Below are 18,916 nucleotides of genomic sequence, written 5' to 3' on the forward strand. Positions count from 1 at the left end.
CTCTTAGGCACATCTATAATAAGAAGGATAAAGCTGAGGAAGGAAAAAATACAAAATGTATAGTTTGAGGAGAAAAAGAACATCAAGAAATGTAACAGAGCTAAGACCTGTGCTCAAGGAGATAAAAATTTTAAAGAAAATCCTGATGTTAAATGGAATAAAAGGAGTGGGTATCTCAGGATAAGACCTCACTCAACTAAGTTTCCAACTTGTGAAAAGGAATTAAAGAAAAGCTTAATCAGTGAAGGAAACCACCAGAACCAGAAAGCTGGTGATATTTGAATGAGTGGGCCAAGTTCTAGCCTAGCAAGGAGAGAAACTTGGCAGCCTCAGTCATGTGATTCAGTCTTGTGATTCTGGCTTATAGAAAGTCTCGGAGGCTTGCTTATGAGATACCTGCTGAGAAAAACTGTAGACAAATGGGGTATGGAACCATTCTAGGGGAGAGAAGTGTGTCAGTCAACAAAGCTGAAAGGAGTTGGAGACCTGAGAAACGCTGTGACATCAGACACAAAAGTGAAGAATTTGGAGTTTGCCCTGCAGGCTTTCATCTTGCTTTGGTCCAGTATTTCCTCACCATGTTCCCTTTCCTCTGTGCCATTTATGTTGGAAGTATATGATCTCCTTTCTTATTTTGATTTTATGGGGGGTTACAGTTAAGAGATTTGTTTTGTCAGGAGAGAGTTTGAACTTTAGACTCTTAAATGGCAAGAGTGTGATAGACTATGGGTACTTTTGAAGTTGGACTGAATAAATTTCTGCATTAAGGTATGGCTACACAACTATTGGGGGCCAGGGAGTGGAATATGGAGGTTTGGATAAGAATGGCCACCATAGGCTCATATATTTGAATACTTAAGTCTTCAGGGAGTTGAATTACTTGAGAGGGATTAGGATGTGTGGCCTGTTGGAGTAAGTGTGGCCTTATATAGAAGTATAGAAGTGTGTCGCTGGGGGTGGGCCTTGAGGTTTCAAAAGCCCAAGCCAGGCCCAGTGTTTCTCTTTCTTTGTGCTGCCTGTGGATTCAGATGTAGAGCTCTCAGCTACTTCTCTAACATCATGTCTGCCTGTGTGTTGCCATGCTTCCTGCCATGATGACAATGAACTAAAACTTCTGAAACCGTAAGCAAGCCCCAGTGAAATACTTTTTTTTTTTTTTTTTGTCTCTCCACAGCAGTAAAACAGTAAGACACATGGTAAAAGGAAGCCAAGGCTCATCTGATGACTTTATAATACATTATCCTAGGTTATCTGTATTGGTCTAATGTGATTACAGGAGTTAGTAGATGTGGAAGGAGGCCGAAAAATTTAGTGAAAGGATGCTTCAAAGCCTTGCTTTATTGTTGTCTAAGATGGAGAGAACCAGCGCTTTTGAGGTAGCCTGGCTTAGCCTGGTAAGACTGATTTGCGACTTCTGATCTTTAGAACGTCAAGATAATGAATTTATATGTTTTGCATCACTAAGTTTTGGGATATCTATGACAACGCCATTAGGAAATGAATATGCTTATTATAAATCAGAAGTGCAATTCAGGGTTTCAGTGTTAATTGCATTAACCTTGCTTTCCCACTTTCTATCTCTAAGAAGATTTACAGGGAGGCAATGAGGTTTAAGCCTCAGGTTCCAGATAGAAACATCCCTTTAGGTGCTGGAGTGGTACTGTATCATAGGTATAAAGGGGAAGACAGGTTGCAACCAGGAAATATTTTTGTTTAAGTACCCTAAAAGATCTTAGAAGTATCAGAATCTCTGAAGTTCTACTAATTTGTTGTCATTTCTGAGTAAATCCTCTTTCATGCTTCATTTTGTTGTGATAATTTTCTTTTTATTTTTGTTGTTTTGAGACAGGGTCTTGCTATGAAGTCCACATTATAACTTTACCCTTAAATTTATTATCCTCCTAGGTCACCCCCCAAGACTAGGACTAAAGTTCGGTGCTATGATTTCAGGGTTCAAGTGCTAACTATTTTAGGTCACCAGAAATAATCTCTATCCATCCATCCATCCATCCATCCATCCATCCATCCATCCATCCATCTATCTATCTATCTATCTGTTTATATCTATGAGAGAGAGCAAGAGAGTGAGAGAACAAGAGCACGAGAGAGTGCATATGTGCGAGAGAGAGAGAGAGAGAGAGAGAGAGAGAGAGAGAGAGAGAGAGAGAGAGAGAGAGAGAGAGAGAGAGAGAGAGAGAGAGATTCCGGAGTATCTGGGGGCCAACAGAATATCCAGGGGCTAAGTATATCGTGCCATGTGACACACTGATTTCATGTTCCAAGTGACTGTGTTCAGTATCATTGCTAACATGGGTACCTGGGCAATTTTGGAAAATTCCTACCCATCAGATGATGTTTATTTAAGATAGACTGTAAATGTCTGTAGAATATTTGATATATAAAGGTCAGACAGTATCAAACAAGCATGATCGCATTTTTAAGTATTTATATTTATATATGTGAATTAACCATTGATAACGTATTCCTGAAACGTCTGTATTTTCTATATACTACTGCTTTTGTTTCAAGAGGAAAAAGACTAACTTGAAAAGAGTTGTTCACTTTTCCTTCAGTAGGTATCTGTGGGAGATTATTCCAGGAAGCCCTCAGCTAAGAGTGGTGCTCCAGGTCCCACTCTTACATCTGGGTCATGAGCTACTCTTTGGGAGTCCCTAGTAGGAATCAGGGTGGGGGTCATCTTTTATTCACTTGGTGGTGGCTAGCTACTGCATAGTTTATAATTGTTTACACATGTGTTATAATTATATCCCTAACATGTATGCTTTAAATATTTTTAAGAAACCTTTGCTTACCCCAAAGTTAAAAAGACAGACATTAACAAGTCATATGTTGCCTTAAATATTACACTATTTCGGTTAGAAATGCTTCTATAAATATTTCCCTCACAGGAATATCCCATCATTATTTAAAATTTAAAACTTTCTCCTGTCCATAGAGATCTTTGATATCCATCTGCTGTTGAACCATAAAACATATGTCTGTGTCTGAATTTTTGACTGTACTTGAATAACTGTATCTAATACCAGATAACCTATTTAATATTTTACATATTTCTGCCTATAACTATTTATTGTAACTGATTATTGATGCTTTAAATTTGCTTCTATTTTTTTTTTTTATTAACTTGAGTATTTCTTATATACATTTCGAGTGTTATTCCCTTTCCCGGTTTCCGGGCAAACATCCCCCTCCCCCCTCCCCTTCCTTATGGGTGTTCCCCTCCCAACCCTCCCCCCATTACCGCCCTCCCCCCATAGACTAGTTCACTGGGGGTTCAGTCTTAGTAAATTTGCTTCTATTATTCTGCATTGATTTTTTATCATAGAACAGACCTTAATATAATAATATATACGAGACCAAGTAGTATCAATTTATTTTAATTCTTTTATTTTTTTATTATGTGGGAATGATGCCTGAAATTTTATTGTCTAATATAAATTTAAATATACATTTCTATGTACATGTATACCTTGGGGCAAGGCTCCCCATCCTCTGTGGATTTCTTAATTATGAAGACCAGTTTGTTTTCTGAAATAAAAAGCTTCTGACAATAATAATAATAATAATAATAATAATAATAATAATAATAATAGGTGCTCCAGATAGCATTGAGCTCCAGGAAGTTGGCAGCTCTTGGAAGAGACAAATTCTTTGCTAGGTGGTGCTTCTGGGAGAACAAAGATTTCTGAAGGAGCATTAGCTTCTTGGAAAAATCTGCCTAAGACACCTGGGGCAACGCCTAAGCTTCAGACACATTTTTTTTTTTTTTGTTCAAATCTAGGAAGAATGCAACCACCAAAACCAGGGGACAACCTTTTCCTAGTTCATTAGACTTGCAGATCACACCTTCTACCTGTGGTACTTGTAGAGCTGCTGTCCTTGTGCATGCTGCACATGACACTAAACACAAGAGACACTAAGTTTTATTTCTCTTGTACCCTACTATGGTATGAAGCAAAGTATGTTGGATACATTGTACAATGCTAATAAAGTAAAATATAAAAAACTGAAAATCACAGTCTTGAGGGATTATAATTTTAAACTGAGATCCTCAAATGAAAGGCAAGATACAAACAAAAGCTGATGGCTTTGTGTGTTACATATGTGTGCACATCCCCACCCACACACAGACACACACACACACGTATAGAGATATATTGCTGATGTTGAGGATGTTAGGCAAGACAAAGCTATCTACTGTTATTTATGCAAACGTGTCCTGAGCAGATCTTCAGGACAGGTATGACAATGTTAGCAACACAGCTTCCTTTTATCTTGTTCCTCTATTCTGAATGAAATCAATGTCTTAATCTAAGATAGCAGAGTTTTAGGAAGCAAGGTAGAGGAAGAAAAAGAGCTTGCCATCATGTGACATTCCTATTTTTGCCTGTATTCAAAGAAATAGATATCTCAACCTTGGCGATACAGACATTTTCTGATTCTGCCATTATTGGATACCCTGTGCAGAGCAGAGAAAGTTAGCAGCATTTCTGGCCTCTGCCCACCAGTAACACTGTAGTTTTGACAACCACGCATGTTTTAGGTATTGTAAAGCATTTTAGCGCATTCTCCCTCCCTTTCAGCACCACTCATTTACTGTGTTCAGGAACTGTTGGTCATTAGTGACATCGTCTCAGGCAATGCACATCACAATGAAAGGAAGAATAAGCAGCTGGAACATAATGTTTTGCAACTAGGCTTAAAGTCCTGTGAGGGAGAAACTGACCTATACCAAGATTAAAATGCTGGTGTGTTTGGCAGGGTAGGAGAACCTGTCAGGAACAGGTCAGAGGCCTGGTCAGATCCTGGGGGTTTTAATCTTAAGGGCAATGAAAAAATAACTGCAAATCTTTGAACTAGAAATGATGAGATGTTTTATTTTTTTCAATTAGGTGGCTAGCAAGTGTGCATATATGAGAGGATTAAGAGAAGGTGCAAGACCAGGAGGCTGTCTTAACCATGAAGGATTCATGATCAGGACAGTAACTATGTCCCTGGATGTGCCTCTAGTCCCTAGAGTGGTGGGATAAATAACCACAGGAGGACTTGGACCTAAGAGATAAAGTAGGAATGCAGTTATAAACGTTGGGGTCAAAGACAGAACAGGACAAGCAACAAGAATGACTCCAGTCAACACTACTGTGCGGTCTGCTTGTCATATCTGCTTCTTAGAGACCGGAGCGAGCCGCAGGCAGATTATAGGTAGACAGAAAGTCTGACAAACTTATACGGCTGCCATGAAAAATGCAAAGATAACAAACAGTTTGAGACATAAAGTCATTACTATGAGAAATGATTTAATATGGGGGGGGGTGACCTAAACCCACAGGCTGTATGCAGGATTTGCAAAATACCAACACAGGAAAGTATTAGGGAGAACTCTTTCATACTCTCTGGGTTCAAACCTTGGCTATATATTGTCAGAGCCAAAGGAAACTCTATCTCCCCCAAAAAGTTAAGATCCCCCTCCCCCAGCATTCTGAGGAACTTGTAAGGCTGGTTCCCCTCTAGCAAGAGAGGCAATTACAGTCAGGTGGTGGTGGCACATGCATGCGCCTTTAGTGCTAGCACTTGGGAGGCAGAGGTAGGCAGATCTCTGAATTGGAGGCCAACCTGGTCTAACAGAGCGAGTTCCAGGACAGCCATGGCTACAGAGAAACCCAGTCTCAAAAAAACAAAAAACAAAACAAAAAAAACAAACCCCCAACAACAACAAAAAAGGCAGTAACCTTGCTATTGGCAGAAGGGGCACAGGGCTCTCTGTGGTGCCTATTAGCATACCAAAGTGCATGCTAGCCTCCTGACAGGCTGCCTGAGAGAATCCTGGCCAGTTCCAGTCTGCTAGCCATATTCAGTCTACTATTTTCTCTTTCTGTTCTAGACTCTTCTAGAAGGCTCTGGCTATTCTCTCCCTCATATCTACACTAAAAACCTCCTCCTTAACCAAGCATTGCAGTGGTCAAGTCATTAGTTTACTTATACATATATGGCATTGTTTAAGGGTTAGTAAATTAAACTAGTTTGTAAATTAAGATAAGTAATATCCAGGAAACTAGGATACTGGCATTTTCAACTCCTAAACCTGACTCTGATTCTCACGAAAATTTCTCAATTTTTTGAGGTAACTAATTATAGACCCATAAAATTGAGAACTGAGGTCTAAGATTCCCTAACTGTAAACTTTAAAGTGCTTTTTTGGTGAAACTTTCAAGTTCATGAATTTGTCAAAGAGAATTTTTCTATACTGTACTGCAGGATAACTTTGAGCGCCATGTTAGTTTCTGTAGTTACCTTATCTAATTATTAATAGTCTCAACTTGGAAATGAGGGAAAGGAGACCCAGGGAATCAAGTCACATGACTAAACATGCATGTGGTAAGGCTGGGATTAGCTCTAGGTTCTAACTCTAAGGCTGGGCACTTTCTCTTTAATTTGTTGTTCTGACATTAGAGTTGATTTCTGCAGAGTAGGTCAGTCTCTATATTTACCAAGTCCCTCTCACGCTGACATTTCTAAGTGTAGGGTTTGAGACGTCATGTGCTCAGTTTCCCCCTCGTTCAGCACTCTTTCTCCTTGTTACCTACAGCGGTGTCATCCTGTGTGCTATAACTCCATATTTTATCCTGTGGAGTGGCTTGTTCATGTCTTTCTTCTAGCACTAAATCCTAACTTTTATCTGCAATACAATTAGCTATTACTCATTTTACCCACTTTGCAATGAGAACAATTAAATATATATAGAATTGGCATTAAAATTAGAGATAAAAACTAGAGAATAAAAACTCCAATTATTATTTTACATTTTCTTTTATATGTATGCATTTTAAGACAAGTGGCTTTTCACAGTTAAACAATGAAATAACCTACATCATATTATTACAATCACTACTTTTACATGAATATTTGCATGAAAACCGGTATTTAACTTTGAGAATATAGAAACATAGTAGAGAGATTTGTATGATACCAGTGCATGTATATTGAGGTAATACCAGTAAAACCAGTAACTTTCACAAATATAAAAAACACTGCTTTTGGATGTCATAAATAGGCTGTGTAAGTGGAGAACTCCACAGTGCAACATAGGTTCAACTCAGTGTCGTGACAGTTTTGCAAATGGCATACTTTCTATTAGCAGATGAGCTTGAAAAGATAGACTACTGGTTAGATATGACTAAACAAATATCAATAGTCTAATAGGCACAGAAGTGCAGTCTCAAAACACACTGTCAACAGTGCTGCTGTCGTATGTAGAGTAAATGGTAAAATCATTAGGCTTAAAAAGCCCTAAGGCCATAGTTTCCACTCTTCTCTGACTCTTCTCTATCAGCACAGAGGCTAATTGTGATTATTTATCCTTATTTCCCTGTGAACATAGTTTCTGATACTGAGTACTATTTTCAAACACATCATTTTTACCACCACCATCATCTGCTTATTACTAAAAACTCATCAAAGCTTTCAAAGCTAATAATGGTTTCATGCAACTTCAGATCTAATTTGGGAAGTAAATGCTGGCAAATGAATTTTTCCTTTTATGGGTAAAGAGCCACCATATACCAATGCTATTAGCAATATGTAAATATGGTATTTAACATGCTTATATTTTCCAAAAGAGCTGAAATACATATTTTATATCTGAAACATTTTCAAATATTTTGGTAATGTCACTACTCTATAGCCTATGTGTGTCTGCAGAAGCTAACAAAGCTGTTTTGTTTAACCAAATTTTGACAAGGCATATCACAATCTTCTTTTGTAAAGTTACTTCACAGGCCTTTCTTGTTTTCTTTTTCTAAACGGTTCTGCAAGAAAAAAAAAAAAACAGATTAAGAAGCAAGTTCATACATACAAGGACTTATAAAAATGGCATTTTGCTAGTCATTAGAGAATTAAAATATGAAAATATGGGTTGAGAAAGTCTGAAACTTAAAACACCATACAACAAAAAATAAAAGGAAAGATCATTCAACTGACATGGCCAGCTACCCCCCCCCCACCTTATCCTTCTTTCTGTCTGTCCTTCCCACCTCCTTTTCATTTAGTCCTTCCCAAATCAGAACTGGCTTCTCATACTGTTCTTCTGATCATGGTTTAGCTTTAAACTGGTGGGACATGAAATAGGATTGAACCTGGATTAGGAAAGCAAATGTTTCTATCAAGGAAGAGACCTCATGGCGTGGGGCTGCAGAACTGGCTCCTACAGACAGTCCACTGCCGAGTGGTAGGCTGTGGTAGGCTGAGTATCGATGTTTTTAAATAACAGCATTATGCAACCATTAGGATGGGGAGCTATTCTGAATGGCAACGTATTACTTCTTGTTTGTACGTATTTGACCACTTTACATATAAGTCAAGGTTTTAATGGAGATGTTATTAAGTCAGTATGCAGAGCAGTTTCCTATGTGAAGGGTGATTTCCAGAATGAATTTAAAAATTAGCAAGTGCTGATGGTTTGCCAATAATACCTAGTCAGGGTTTTTTACTTTTTAATTTTTTCCCCTTTTTCTAGATTATAGCCAGGCCAAGTAAGAAAAAAAGCAGACTACATGTTTTGAAGGAACTGATTTCTAATATTTATTTAGTGCTGTTAGCAGGGAGAGTCCCCAGCTGGGGAAATCCAAATGGATTTAAAAGCTGCAAAATGAGGTTTGATTACGGAAAAGGAACCAGATTTTCTACCACCTTTGTTTCTTTAACATTTAAACAACTGTTCATATTTGTTTCATTCAAAACTATCATAATTATATAAAATTAAGAAAATTAGTAAGGTTTCCCAGGGAATCTTAGGATATAATTAAATTACTAAGACTGATTTGACCAGAAAAGTAAAATACATGAGGACAAGCTAAATTCAACTTAATTATATAGAATGATTTTCTGTTATCTTTTGCTTGGTCAGAGTATGACTATTAGAGTCACTTGTGAGAAGATGGATCTATAAAATGACATATTTTTAATTATTAGTTTTATATCATATGCATTTGTGTTTTGCCTGAACGTATGTCTGTTGAGGGTGTCAGTTGTGAGCTGCCACGTAGGTGCTGGGAATTGAACCCCAGACCTCCGGAAGAGCATTCAGTGCTCTAAACCAATGAGCATTTCTCCAGTGCCCATAAAAGACATCTAAATTTCAGCATGTTTCTTAGGTTTTCATAGTGGACAATGGAGCCAGGTGGGTAGGTAGGAAAAAAAGAAAAAAAAGGAACAAATCAGCTAAGTATCTTACGGCTATAAGATTTTCTTATTTAAAAATATTTAAGGTTCTTTCTTGAAATAGGATCTGGTTTGATGCTCATTAAAGTATCCATCCCATCTCTCATTTAAGTGATGACATAGGCAGGGCATCTGGATGTCAGATGATTCAGAGGGTCCAGGAGCTATTTAACCCTTTAAAGGCCATTTAAGGAAGACTATTTCAGGTAATGAGAACGTAGGCAGAAAACAGCACTAGCAACAGCACAGAGCCACCACTCTAGCCATGGGCAAAGGCTTGAGAGCGGATGACTGGGCGAGGACCCGAAAGTGGAAGCTGCCCATTGGAACTGTGACCGGGAGAGAGGGCCAGGAAAGAAATGTCATCTAAAGCAGAAGACGGGAGAAATCGGGGGCTTTCTATGCTTCTGTTTTCAGTTTTGTACTAAAGCCTCTCACTGGCAAACCTGCCCAGAAGTCAGAAAGCAAGGGTCTGGAAATGTACAGTTCTCCATGGGATGGAGCATGGATAGAAAGAGAACAGGTCCAGAATATACAGCTCGATGGGTGACCAAACGAGGAGGTTGTTGAGAAAGATGACTTTGATGCTCAGCTTTAACTGCTCTTTCTAGTTCAATAACTTCAGAACAAATCACATAAAAAGTTTTGATCCTTAACACCTTTGTGCACTAAACGAGACAGTAAACTATTTTAATGTACTGAGTTGCCATAGGAGTGAACACGACACATATACAAGACCACCAGCCAGGTGCTTTCTCCAGAGTGCACCGAGAACATGTAGTATTTAGAAAACCCAATACAGAAGGTATTAATTAGATTAAGGTTTACATGTGTTATGAAATAAGGCTCTAATCAATACAGCATGGCACTTAGTACATCTAGGATGTGGTTCTTTTCCAAAGAAGCATGGACAACAACTATCTTCTTGGGTGGAAAGTACCTACAAAAGATCTTCATGTATTTGCTATGAACAGAGAAGCTCCAAGCTAAAAGTCTTTATTTTTTTCTGGGGATAGTGAGGAGACTGGAGGAAATCTCCAAACTGATTCATACTCTTCGGGGTTAAGACGTTACCGTTAGGTGGCACCACAATGGACACATTAAGCAGTGGACACTGGACTAAGAAACTGAGGATATATTATTTGTTTTCCTTTTTTCCAGTTTAGGGACTAAACATTACTGGTACCTTGAAAACTCTTCCCTCTCAAAATGTGTGGAAAAATACGATGGTTGAAAATACCCTCACCTCACGATAAGAGGGTAAAGTGTACTTAGACAAGAGGCCTCAGAAATCCTTCTCTCCTTCCCAGCTGAATACTGAGGATGTCACGGAGCAGTTGAGGGGGTCAGCAATGTCAGGATCTCTACAAATGTCAACATCTACTCTAGACCGCACACGTTTAGCCATTAGAGTCCTGAGACTAGACTACAGATCAGGATGGGAACGATACTATACATGCTTTAGATGGCTGCTTGACTGGGGGAGTAGCTGATAGAGGTTAAGCCAGTCTGTCAGGAAATTACAGAACAAAGTATGCTGGTAACAGTGATAGTGCTACTAATCTTTCCTTCCTTCCTTCCCTCCCTCCCTCCCTCCCTCCCTCCCTCCCTCCCTCCCTCCCTCCCTCCCTCCCTCCCTCCCTCCCTCCCTTTTCTTTGAAGCATACCGAAATGCTGGGTTAAATGTGTGTGCCACCATGCTTAGCTACCAGCTATCTAGGTTCTTGATTGTTTGTATCAGCTAGGAAAAGTTCCAAGTACCCTGCATTTCATTTAGTTCTCAACACTCCAGTGAACAAGACTTTATTATTGTTTCAATGTTACAGATGAAAGATGGGAATTTGCTTGGGTGGATGATGTCATGTCAGGACCATAAATCTAGTACTTAGACTGATTTAGACTGAATGTTTGGGTATAATACTTATTTGTTACACACCAAGGCAGTTTCAGTATCATTTCTTCCTATACTTTTCCTCAGTGTGTACCTGGCTTTAAGCTCAGGGCTACAACATTTACCTATCATGCACTAGGTCTGGATTTGATGTCTGGCAGCACCCTCCCTGGCCCCACCTCAAACAAAGGGTGACTGGGAAATAAGTTCAGGTTGGTGAGCATGGTGGTTTGAGTGTGCTTGAACCAGCATACTCATTTTAAGAGTTGCTTTGGTCATGGTGTCTCATCAGAGCAGCAGTAAAATCGTAAGACAGTGATCCACAACTAAAGAGAAAAAAGACAAACCTATCTATGGATGAATGTTTGGAACTGACTTTTGCTAAATTAGAAACAGAGAAAGAAAACCCATGGCTTAGATTTGATAGCTGCTCTAACAAAGATCCCTCCCCCATCTTTAAATCATCTTTGGAGGTGTAAATCAGGCATTTGAATGCCATAGTTCTTTTCCCCAAGACACCAAAATGGAGACTGGAGTAATGTAATCGGAAATTTCAAATTTTGGTCTTTCTTTGGCACAAATATGGCAAACACTCTTGATGGTGAAATACAAATTTTTCCAGAACCAGTTTTTTAATGCTTCTATTTTATAGTTCAATTATTTTCTTCAAAACTAAAGTGGAATGTTTTTAAAATAGCATGTTAGTAATTCTTTATATTATGGCCATCTTGCATTTGTCTGTAATGGCCCAATCTTTATCCTTCAGGTAAATATGGCTTTTCTCGTTATTTAATAAAGCCAGGATTAAACACATTGTTTGCATTTGTGAAGGGCATGTAGTCCAAAAGTTTACTTAAGTAATTATTTCAAAAAACTTTACATAGACAAATACATGTCACCAACCTGAAGTTCTGAGTGCTCTTTCAGGAGTCGGTCATATTCTTTAGAAAGTCTCTCCGACTGAATCTTCATGGTCATCACATCATTTTGGGCCTTAAAAAGGGCTAAAAATATCCAACAGAATTTTATTTTGAAGTAACTTTAAGAATTAGAAAAGATTCAAGACTTAAGTAGAGAACTCCTATACACCATACACTCAAACACCCACTATTAATGCCATACTCTCCACACACACATTTGTACGTTTCAAAAACATGTCTTTTTCTCTTTATTTCTTCATTGTGTATTTTCTAACATGACCACAGTGTAATTACTACATTTAAGAAATTTAATGTTGACGTAGTACATTTAATGTAGTTGCCCAAATTTCGATAGTGACTGCAGTTATACTATTTCAACACCTATGTCATCTTGTCTATTACTTCTAAGTTAAAGTACAGTAGTAGTTCACATTTACATTCTATTTCCACATTTCTTTAGCTTTCCCTAATCTAGACTAGTTCTTTTATCTCACTCCAACTTTCTCGTTTGTGACATTGACACTTTAAAGAACACAGGCCACTTTAAATAGATGATGTTCATTTGGGTTTGTCTGATCTTTCCCTAGGACTGAATTCAGGTCATGCATTCCCATACATGTGACTGTGATAAAATGATGTTTAATACTTCCCAGTGCATCTACAGAACAACCACTTCCAAAGATCTACCTTTTTATGCCGTTTCCTTTTTGTTATTGTTTTCCCATTACCAGAGTAGCAATATGTGGGAAGATAAATTAGACTACGAAAACATCCTGCTCCCTGTCAAAACGTCTGGCTGCCTCCTTCTATTGTCCACTGATAATTCTTGCCTAAAGCAATCATTGTGACAGTTACCATTTTCTAACTTTATCATTTTATTATTCAGTTAAAACTGTACTCTTTTTCTTTCCCATCCATCTAAAGCAACTGTTTTCAATTTCCCTAACGTTGGGACCCTTTAGTAGAGTCCATGTTGCAGCGACCCCCAACCTTAAAATTATTTTGTTGATACTTCATAACTGCAATTTGGCAAGTAATCACAGCCCACAGAGTGTGAACCGTGTATTTGTCATCCATGCATCATCAATAGAATTCAGTTTCCTCTTCTTTTCAGTAACTTGATCATTGAGGTTCAAATTTCCTTAGATTTTGTCAGGGAAAACTTCAGGCTCCTACATCCGATGACCACACTCCCACCTTCCTCTGTCTTCCCTTTGTCCTTCTTCCCTTCCTTCCTTTTTTTTCCTTTCTCTTTCTTTCTTTTTCTCATTTGTTCGTTCATTCATTTGCTCTTTTCAAGAGGCATCTCTTTACTTGTTGGCACATGATCCAGGCCCGTCATAAGCTTCCCTAATGTAGGGCAGCACCACTCAGGCATTATAAAATGGTCATTGAAAGGTCTATTTCTAGGAACTATAGAGTTGGTAAAGTGCTTGCTGTTAAAGGACCTCCAGCTTTACATATAATTTCCATTTATTGGATCCATAACTCTAAATTAAATATTAAAGACTTTTTTGCAAGTTCAATATGGTATTACTTGGTAAATAAATGAACGACAGAATATGTTCTCATTTTTATTCAATTCCCAGCACCAACATGGCACTCCTAACCATCTAACTGGAGTTAGACACCCTTCATTATTTGGTCAGGAGTTGTATTAAATAGGGCTAGTTTTAATGTTAAAAATGATTTATGCTTAATGAATTTGTTATTTAGAATTTTAGAAATTGGCACATCAGTTCCTTACTCTTTTAAGTTCTTAATTAACTTTATTGTAAAAAAAAAAACCCTTGGAAATAAAAATATAAGACAATGAAATTAACCTGACTCAAAACCTATACCTCTTCTATAGCTAGCATTGCCATTCTGAAGCCCTGTCACACGGTCCATTCTAAAGACTCTCAGGAACCACTCACGCAGACTATCCAGGAGTTCCTTCTGCTTATTGCTGACGTGCATTTAAAACAATAGGCAAAGAGTTTCCTCGTACTGATCAAGTCAAGATAGCAATACATTTCTTACTTTGCATTTCAGTGGACATCAACAGCCCTGATAATTACTCCATATCAAATTCATTCTAATTAGGGAAGGCTATTACTGTCTGGAGGCCTCTTGGATAGTTCCCAACTTCTTTACCTCTGGTAAACACAAATGACAACACCGTGTTTTGGATGCTCTGCATCACTTGGGATGTATCTGCAGCTAAGGGCGTATGTAGATGCTCCATCTGACATGTGGATTGGCTTCTTTTAAGCTGTATCATTTTGGAAACAGTATATATATGAAAAACATTATTGGCCTAGGAGGATTGAGGCAATATATCTAAGTTGCTGTTTTGTTTTTCTTCTATCAATGTATGTATGTATGTATGTATGTATGTATGTATGTATGTATGTATGTGAAAGAAATACTGGTTTTCTAGCATACACAAATGCGCCTGTACACATGCCCACACCCACCCACCTACCATGTGGGTCCTAGGGATTGAACTCAAGTCCTCAGCCTTGGCAGCAAGTATCATTAACCACTATGTTATATACAGGAGTGGCTAGAAGTCACTAGGCTGTAAGTACTAAGTAACTGAGAACTGAAATCATAATGATCTAAATTTCTTTAATGAAATGACTTAATTTTGGGGTGGGGACATCAAGACAAGGTTTCTCTGTGTAGTCTTTGCTGTCCTGGAATTCTCTCTGTAGATTAGGCCCAGCTTTAACTCACAGAGATCCATGTGCCTCTATCTCCCATGTGCTGGGATTAAAGGCATGTGTATTACTGCCCAGCCTGAAATAAATGAATTTTTAAATAAAAAGATGTGTCATGTTTTCTGAAGTTTTGAATGTTATTACAAATGAAGAAGAGGTTATCTATCTATTTTATGTACTCCAAGGCATAGATTATTAAAACAATGGACATCAAGAAAATCCCCCAGGATTCTCCTTAAGAGAAAAAAGAGTTGAAGGGAGCCTGTGGGGAGATGGATGGGGATGGGCAGCCAGAGGAGTAACTTGCTAGATATTGAACCTATTTCCAGAATAAACATTTACACTTCCAGCTGCCGGGAAGCTATGTGAAGATGCAATCGAATCTTCAGTCCAGACACCTGGATGCGGTGATACAAAGACACCTCAGAGCTGGGGCAACTGGACTAACCAGCTCTTCCCCATTCCTCCAGTTTAAAAGGAAAAAGCCCTTACTGACCCCTAGACAACAATCCTCAGGGGCACAGCTTTTCTTGGGACTCACTCCTGCTAGAGTTCTGTTTGTTTCTTACTTCCAAAGGTCTAACTTCTAAGCCTATAATGAATTCCTTTAAAAAAAAACAAGAGATGTCTCTGTGATAAGGGTACTGTCCCTGGTTCAATTTTCAGCAGCCAAATGATCCGATACCCTATTCTGGCCTCTGGGGCTATCAGGCATGCTTGTAGAGCACAGATACACATTTGAACAAACAAAGGAATAAACAGACTCAATAATGTCTCTGGAATGTACCCTTAGTAACTGGGCAGGAATGGCCGATATGGAAAGAAGCTACTCTATCATGTTTAAAGGGAGAGACTTCAGGAGAAGCTTCCTAGAAGTAGCAACTTTGGGGCAGAAGGATGAGCAACAAGTAGTGTATGCTTGCATTTAGAGGAGTAAAGGAACAGGGTTCTAGGCAGGTAGACATGCAAAACTGAGCAGAGGGAAACTAATGAGCTGGCACTGTTGTAAGCACAGCCATGATAACAATGGAGGAGTACAAAACTTAAAGCTGCTGAGACTGACGATGTGCTGGTGTCAGATCACTGCCCACCACAGTGCACAGCTTGAACTTCTTGCCACCTAGGTGACGAGGGAGCCAACAGAGGGTTTTAAATAGTGCAGAGGCATAACCATGGTTGAGCAAACAAAATGGCCACCGCCAGCAACAACAACAAAAATCCCCATTCTTAATAGCAATGTGAGAAGCCTAACTAATGGCAGAGAGGTTGAACTGGACATACTTTAGCAAACTGCTTCCTTGGCAAGAAGAGCTAGATGTTTTTGAGACAGAGACAGAGCTACATAAAAAATATGCTACAGAGCAAACCTTAATAAACAAAAATAATTTAATTCTTTCATGTGAAGACTGAAAACCAAAAAACAAACAAAATTTGTTTCTTGGGATGCATCTAAATGTCCTTACATTCTAGGAGTGGAGTAAATGAATGCCTTAATAAACAAAAATAATTTAATTCTTTCATGTGAAGACTGAAAACCAAAAAACAAACAAAATTTGTTTCTTGGGATGCATCTAAATGTCCTTACATTCTAGGAGTGGAGTAAATGAATGAGGCTCATAGTCTGGGTTAGGAAATTAATAGGTAGGCTTTCAAATGTTTAAATAAAATAAGCTCCACTGTGTACCATATGTGAAAGAAACATCAGTAAATAATCCTAAGTTGCTAAGTAATAAAAGTAATTTTGGGGCAGGTAGTGGTGATGCATGCATTCAGGAGGCAGAGGAGGGTGGCTCTCTGAATTCAAGGCCAGCCTGGTCTACACAGTGAATTCAGACAGCCAGGTCACAGAGAAACCCTGTCTCAAAAACAAACAAACAAACAAACAAACAAACAAACAAACAATCAAACAGTAACTTTGGTGTAGTTACTAAGCAAAGAAGACCACTTTTCTTCCCAGCCTCATCATTCCTGCTCAGACACAGACCATAGCTTGGTCATACGGCCTTTCATTTTATTCATTTACACTCTTGAAGCTGGGGGAAGCTATTCCTAGCTCACTTCTGCTTCCCAAATCCTTCCTACCCACCCTGATAGCTCAGGTGAAATGATACTCTTTCCTGTCAAGGCTCCCTCAGTCGTATCAATAAGAATCAATCATCCCCTCTATTGTGCTCCACTTCTGTCTTTTCTATTGATGTGATAAAACAACATGACCAACGTTACTTACAAAAGAAAGTGTTTTACTGGGCTTACAGGTTCTGAGGGTTAGAGTCCAGAATGGCAAAGCAGAGGCCTGGTGGCTCACATTTCAATCCACGAAGGGCTCAAGGAGAGCACAGTGGGATAGAGTGAATCTTTTAAAACCTTAAAGACCACCCTCCCCCCAGTGACACACCTCCTGCAACAAGACCACACCTCCTATTCCTTCCCAAATAATTAATAAATGGAATGATCTTGCTTCTGGTGAAAAGAGCTCCACAAGACTGCTGTCTTTCTTGTAAGCTTCTACTACTAATTAATATTTAACTTTGTATATATGCAAAAGTTGGATAAATTATAAAGTTATAAAAAAGACAATTAAAACCAGTACCAAAACTACACAGCTATACTAGGTGACATGTTTAGACTCATGCCTTAGGTTATACTTGCTATTTACAAAAAGCAAACACTCTTAAGAGCTGAATAGATCTAGTCTCATTTTTATTTTTCTAATAGGATAATAAAAATAACCTGTGATTATTTTTTCAAATCATTTCTGCTGTCATGAGCTTTTATCATTCCATACCAATGGGTTCAGCAGATGGTCTACATGAGCAGCCGTACAGTAATGTGAAGTCATTTTACACATGTCCTTTTCTTCCAATGTTCCACCCAAGAGAGTTCAACATTTAAGGTCTGAGAGTTAAGTGATAGATCAAACATGCCAGGTCCTGCCCTAATGACTGCTGGAAACATCTTTTTGAAGTCAAGAATATTATTTAATTAACCACCTGATGAATTTAAGATTTGAAGAAAGGGAAGTCACTGTAAAGGTTTCTCTCATGAAAAACATGTATTTGAAGGTCAAAAGGACAACAATGGAGCTCATTCCCACAGTCGAGCTTACTCCATTACATTGTTTGGAACTACCTCACGGATGGATACTCTAGTTTAGTCTCTTACCTACTTTATAGGAGAGGAAACTTTTCTAAAAGATTTACCAACTTGATCAAGATTACTCTGTGCTTTCTCACAGATTTCCAAGGTTAAACAACTTTCTATTAGTGAAAATCTACTTTCTAGGTGAAGTTAGATATTGAGTCAATTGTTCAAATATTCTAAGCCAAAATTGGCTGTCTTACCAGGATCTTTGAAAAATAAAAAATGAAAATACCCACAAAACTATTAAGTTTTCACTGAATATAAGTAAGCTGCTGTAGAAAATAATTTAAACTCAAAGGGGCCATCTATTGTGCATACTGAAGGTAACTGTTATGTATGAATCATTTGGTGTATTTTTCCTAAGCATCTTTTTTAACTTTTAAAAATGATTTATTTATTTTTATTTTATGTGTATTGGTGTTTTCTGCATGTATGGCATGTACGTCTGTGTGAGGGTGTTGGAGCCTGTGCAAGTAGAGCTACAGACAGTTGTGAGTTGCCATGTGGGTGCTGGGAGCTGAACTCAGGGGCTCTGGGAGAGCAGCAATGCTCCTAACAACTGAGCCATTTTTTCAACTCTTTCCTCAGTGTTTTTAGACAAGTAGTCTAGTTTAATCTTTCTGTAACCCCCATCTTCAATAAAAAGTCTTCTATCAGGTGATACACTCATCATAAAAACATCTACCATGAAGGTCTTTAATAAACATGCATCCCTAGTTAGGAAATGTAACAAAAGAACACCAAGATATTAAGACATTCTTTTCTCCATAGGGGACCCAACATTTTCTCTCCATAATTCACTACTTCTTGGGGTGATCCATCAACAGTTCTACCAATTACATGCTTTGCTCCACTCAAAAGAGTAATAGAGTAATGTCACTGACCCATTTTTCTGCCATGTTAAGTTGATCAACATTTAGAGAATTGGGTTTCTTGACTACAGCCTTATCTCCTAGAACAATTCTTTATTCAGGATGCAGTTGGATGTCTCCATTCATGCTTTTTTGGGTAGACTTCCTCAT

At 38.4% G+C, this 18,916-nt stretch overlaps 1 protein-coding gene across 2 annotated transcripts in view; it reads right to left on the reverse strand.

Annotated features, from left to right (window-relative positions):
* Positions 1 to 6,812: 6,812 nt before the first annotated feature.
* Bcap29 (B-cell receptor-associated protein 29) overlaps positions 6,813 to 18,916 on the reverse strand; it is a 39,988-nt gene continuing 27,884 nt past the window's right edge. For both annotated transcript variants that reach the window (XM_087552622.1, NM_001006980.1), the window contains 2 exon segments: positions 12,032 to 12,132; positions 6,813 to 7,826 (listed from right to left, as the gene is read on the reverse strand). In XM_087552622.1, the coding sequence (XP_087408748.1) occupies positions 7,791 to 7,826; positions 12,032 to 12,132 (137 nt within the window). In that variant the 3' untranslated portion in view covers positions 6,813 to 7,790.

This window comes from Rattus norvegicus, chromosome 6, assembly GCF_021556685.1.
Source record: "Rattus norvegicus strain SHRSP/BbbUtx chromosome 6, alternate assembly SHRSP_T2T, whole genome shotgun sequence".
NCBI classification, from domain to species: Eukaryota; Metazoa; Chordata; class Mammalia; order Rodentia; family Muridae; genus Rattus; species Rattus norvegicus.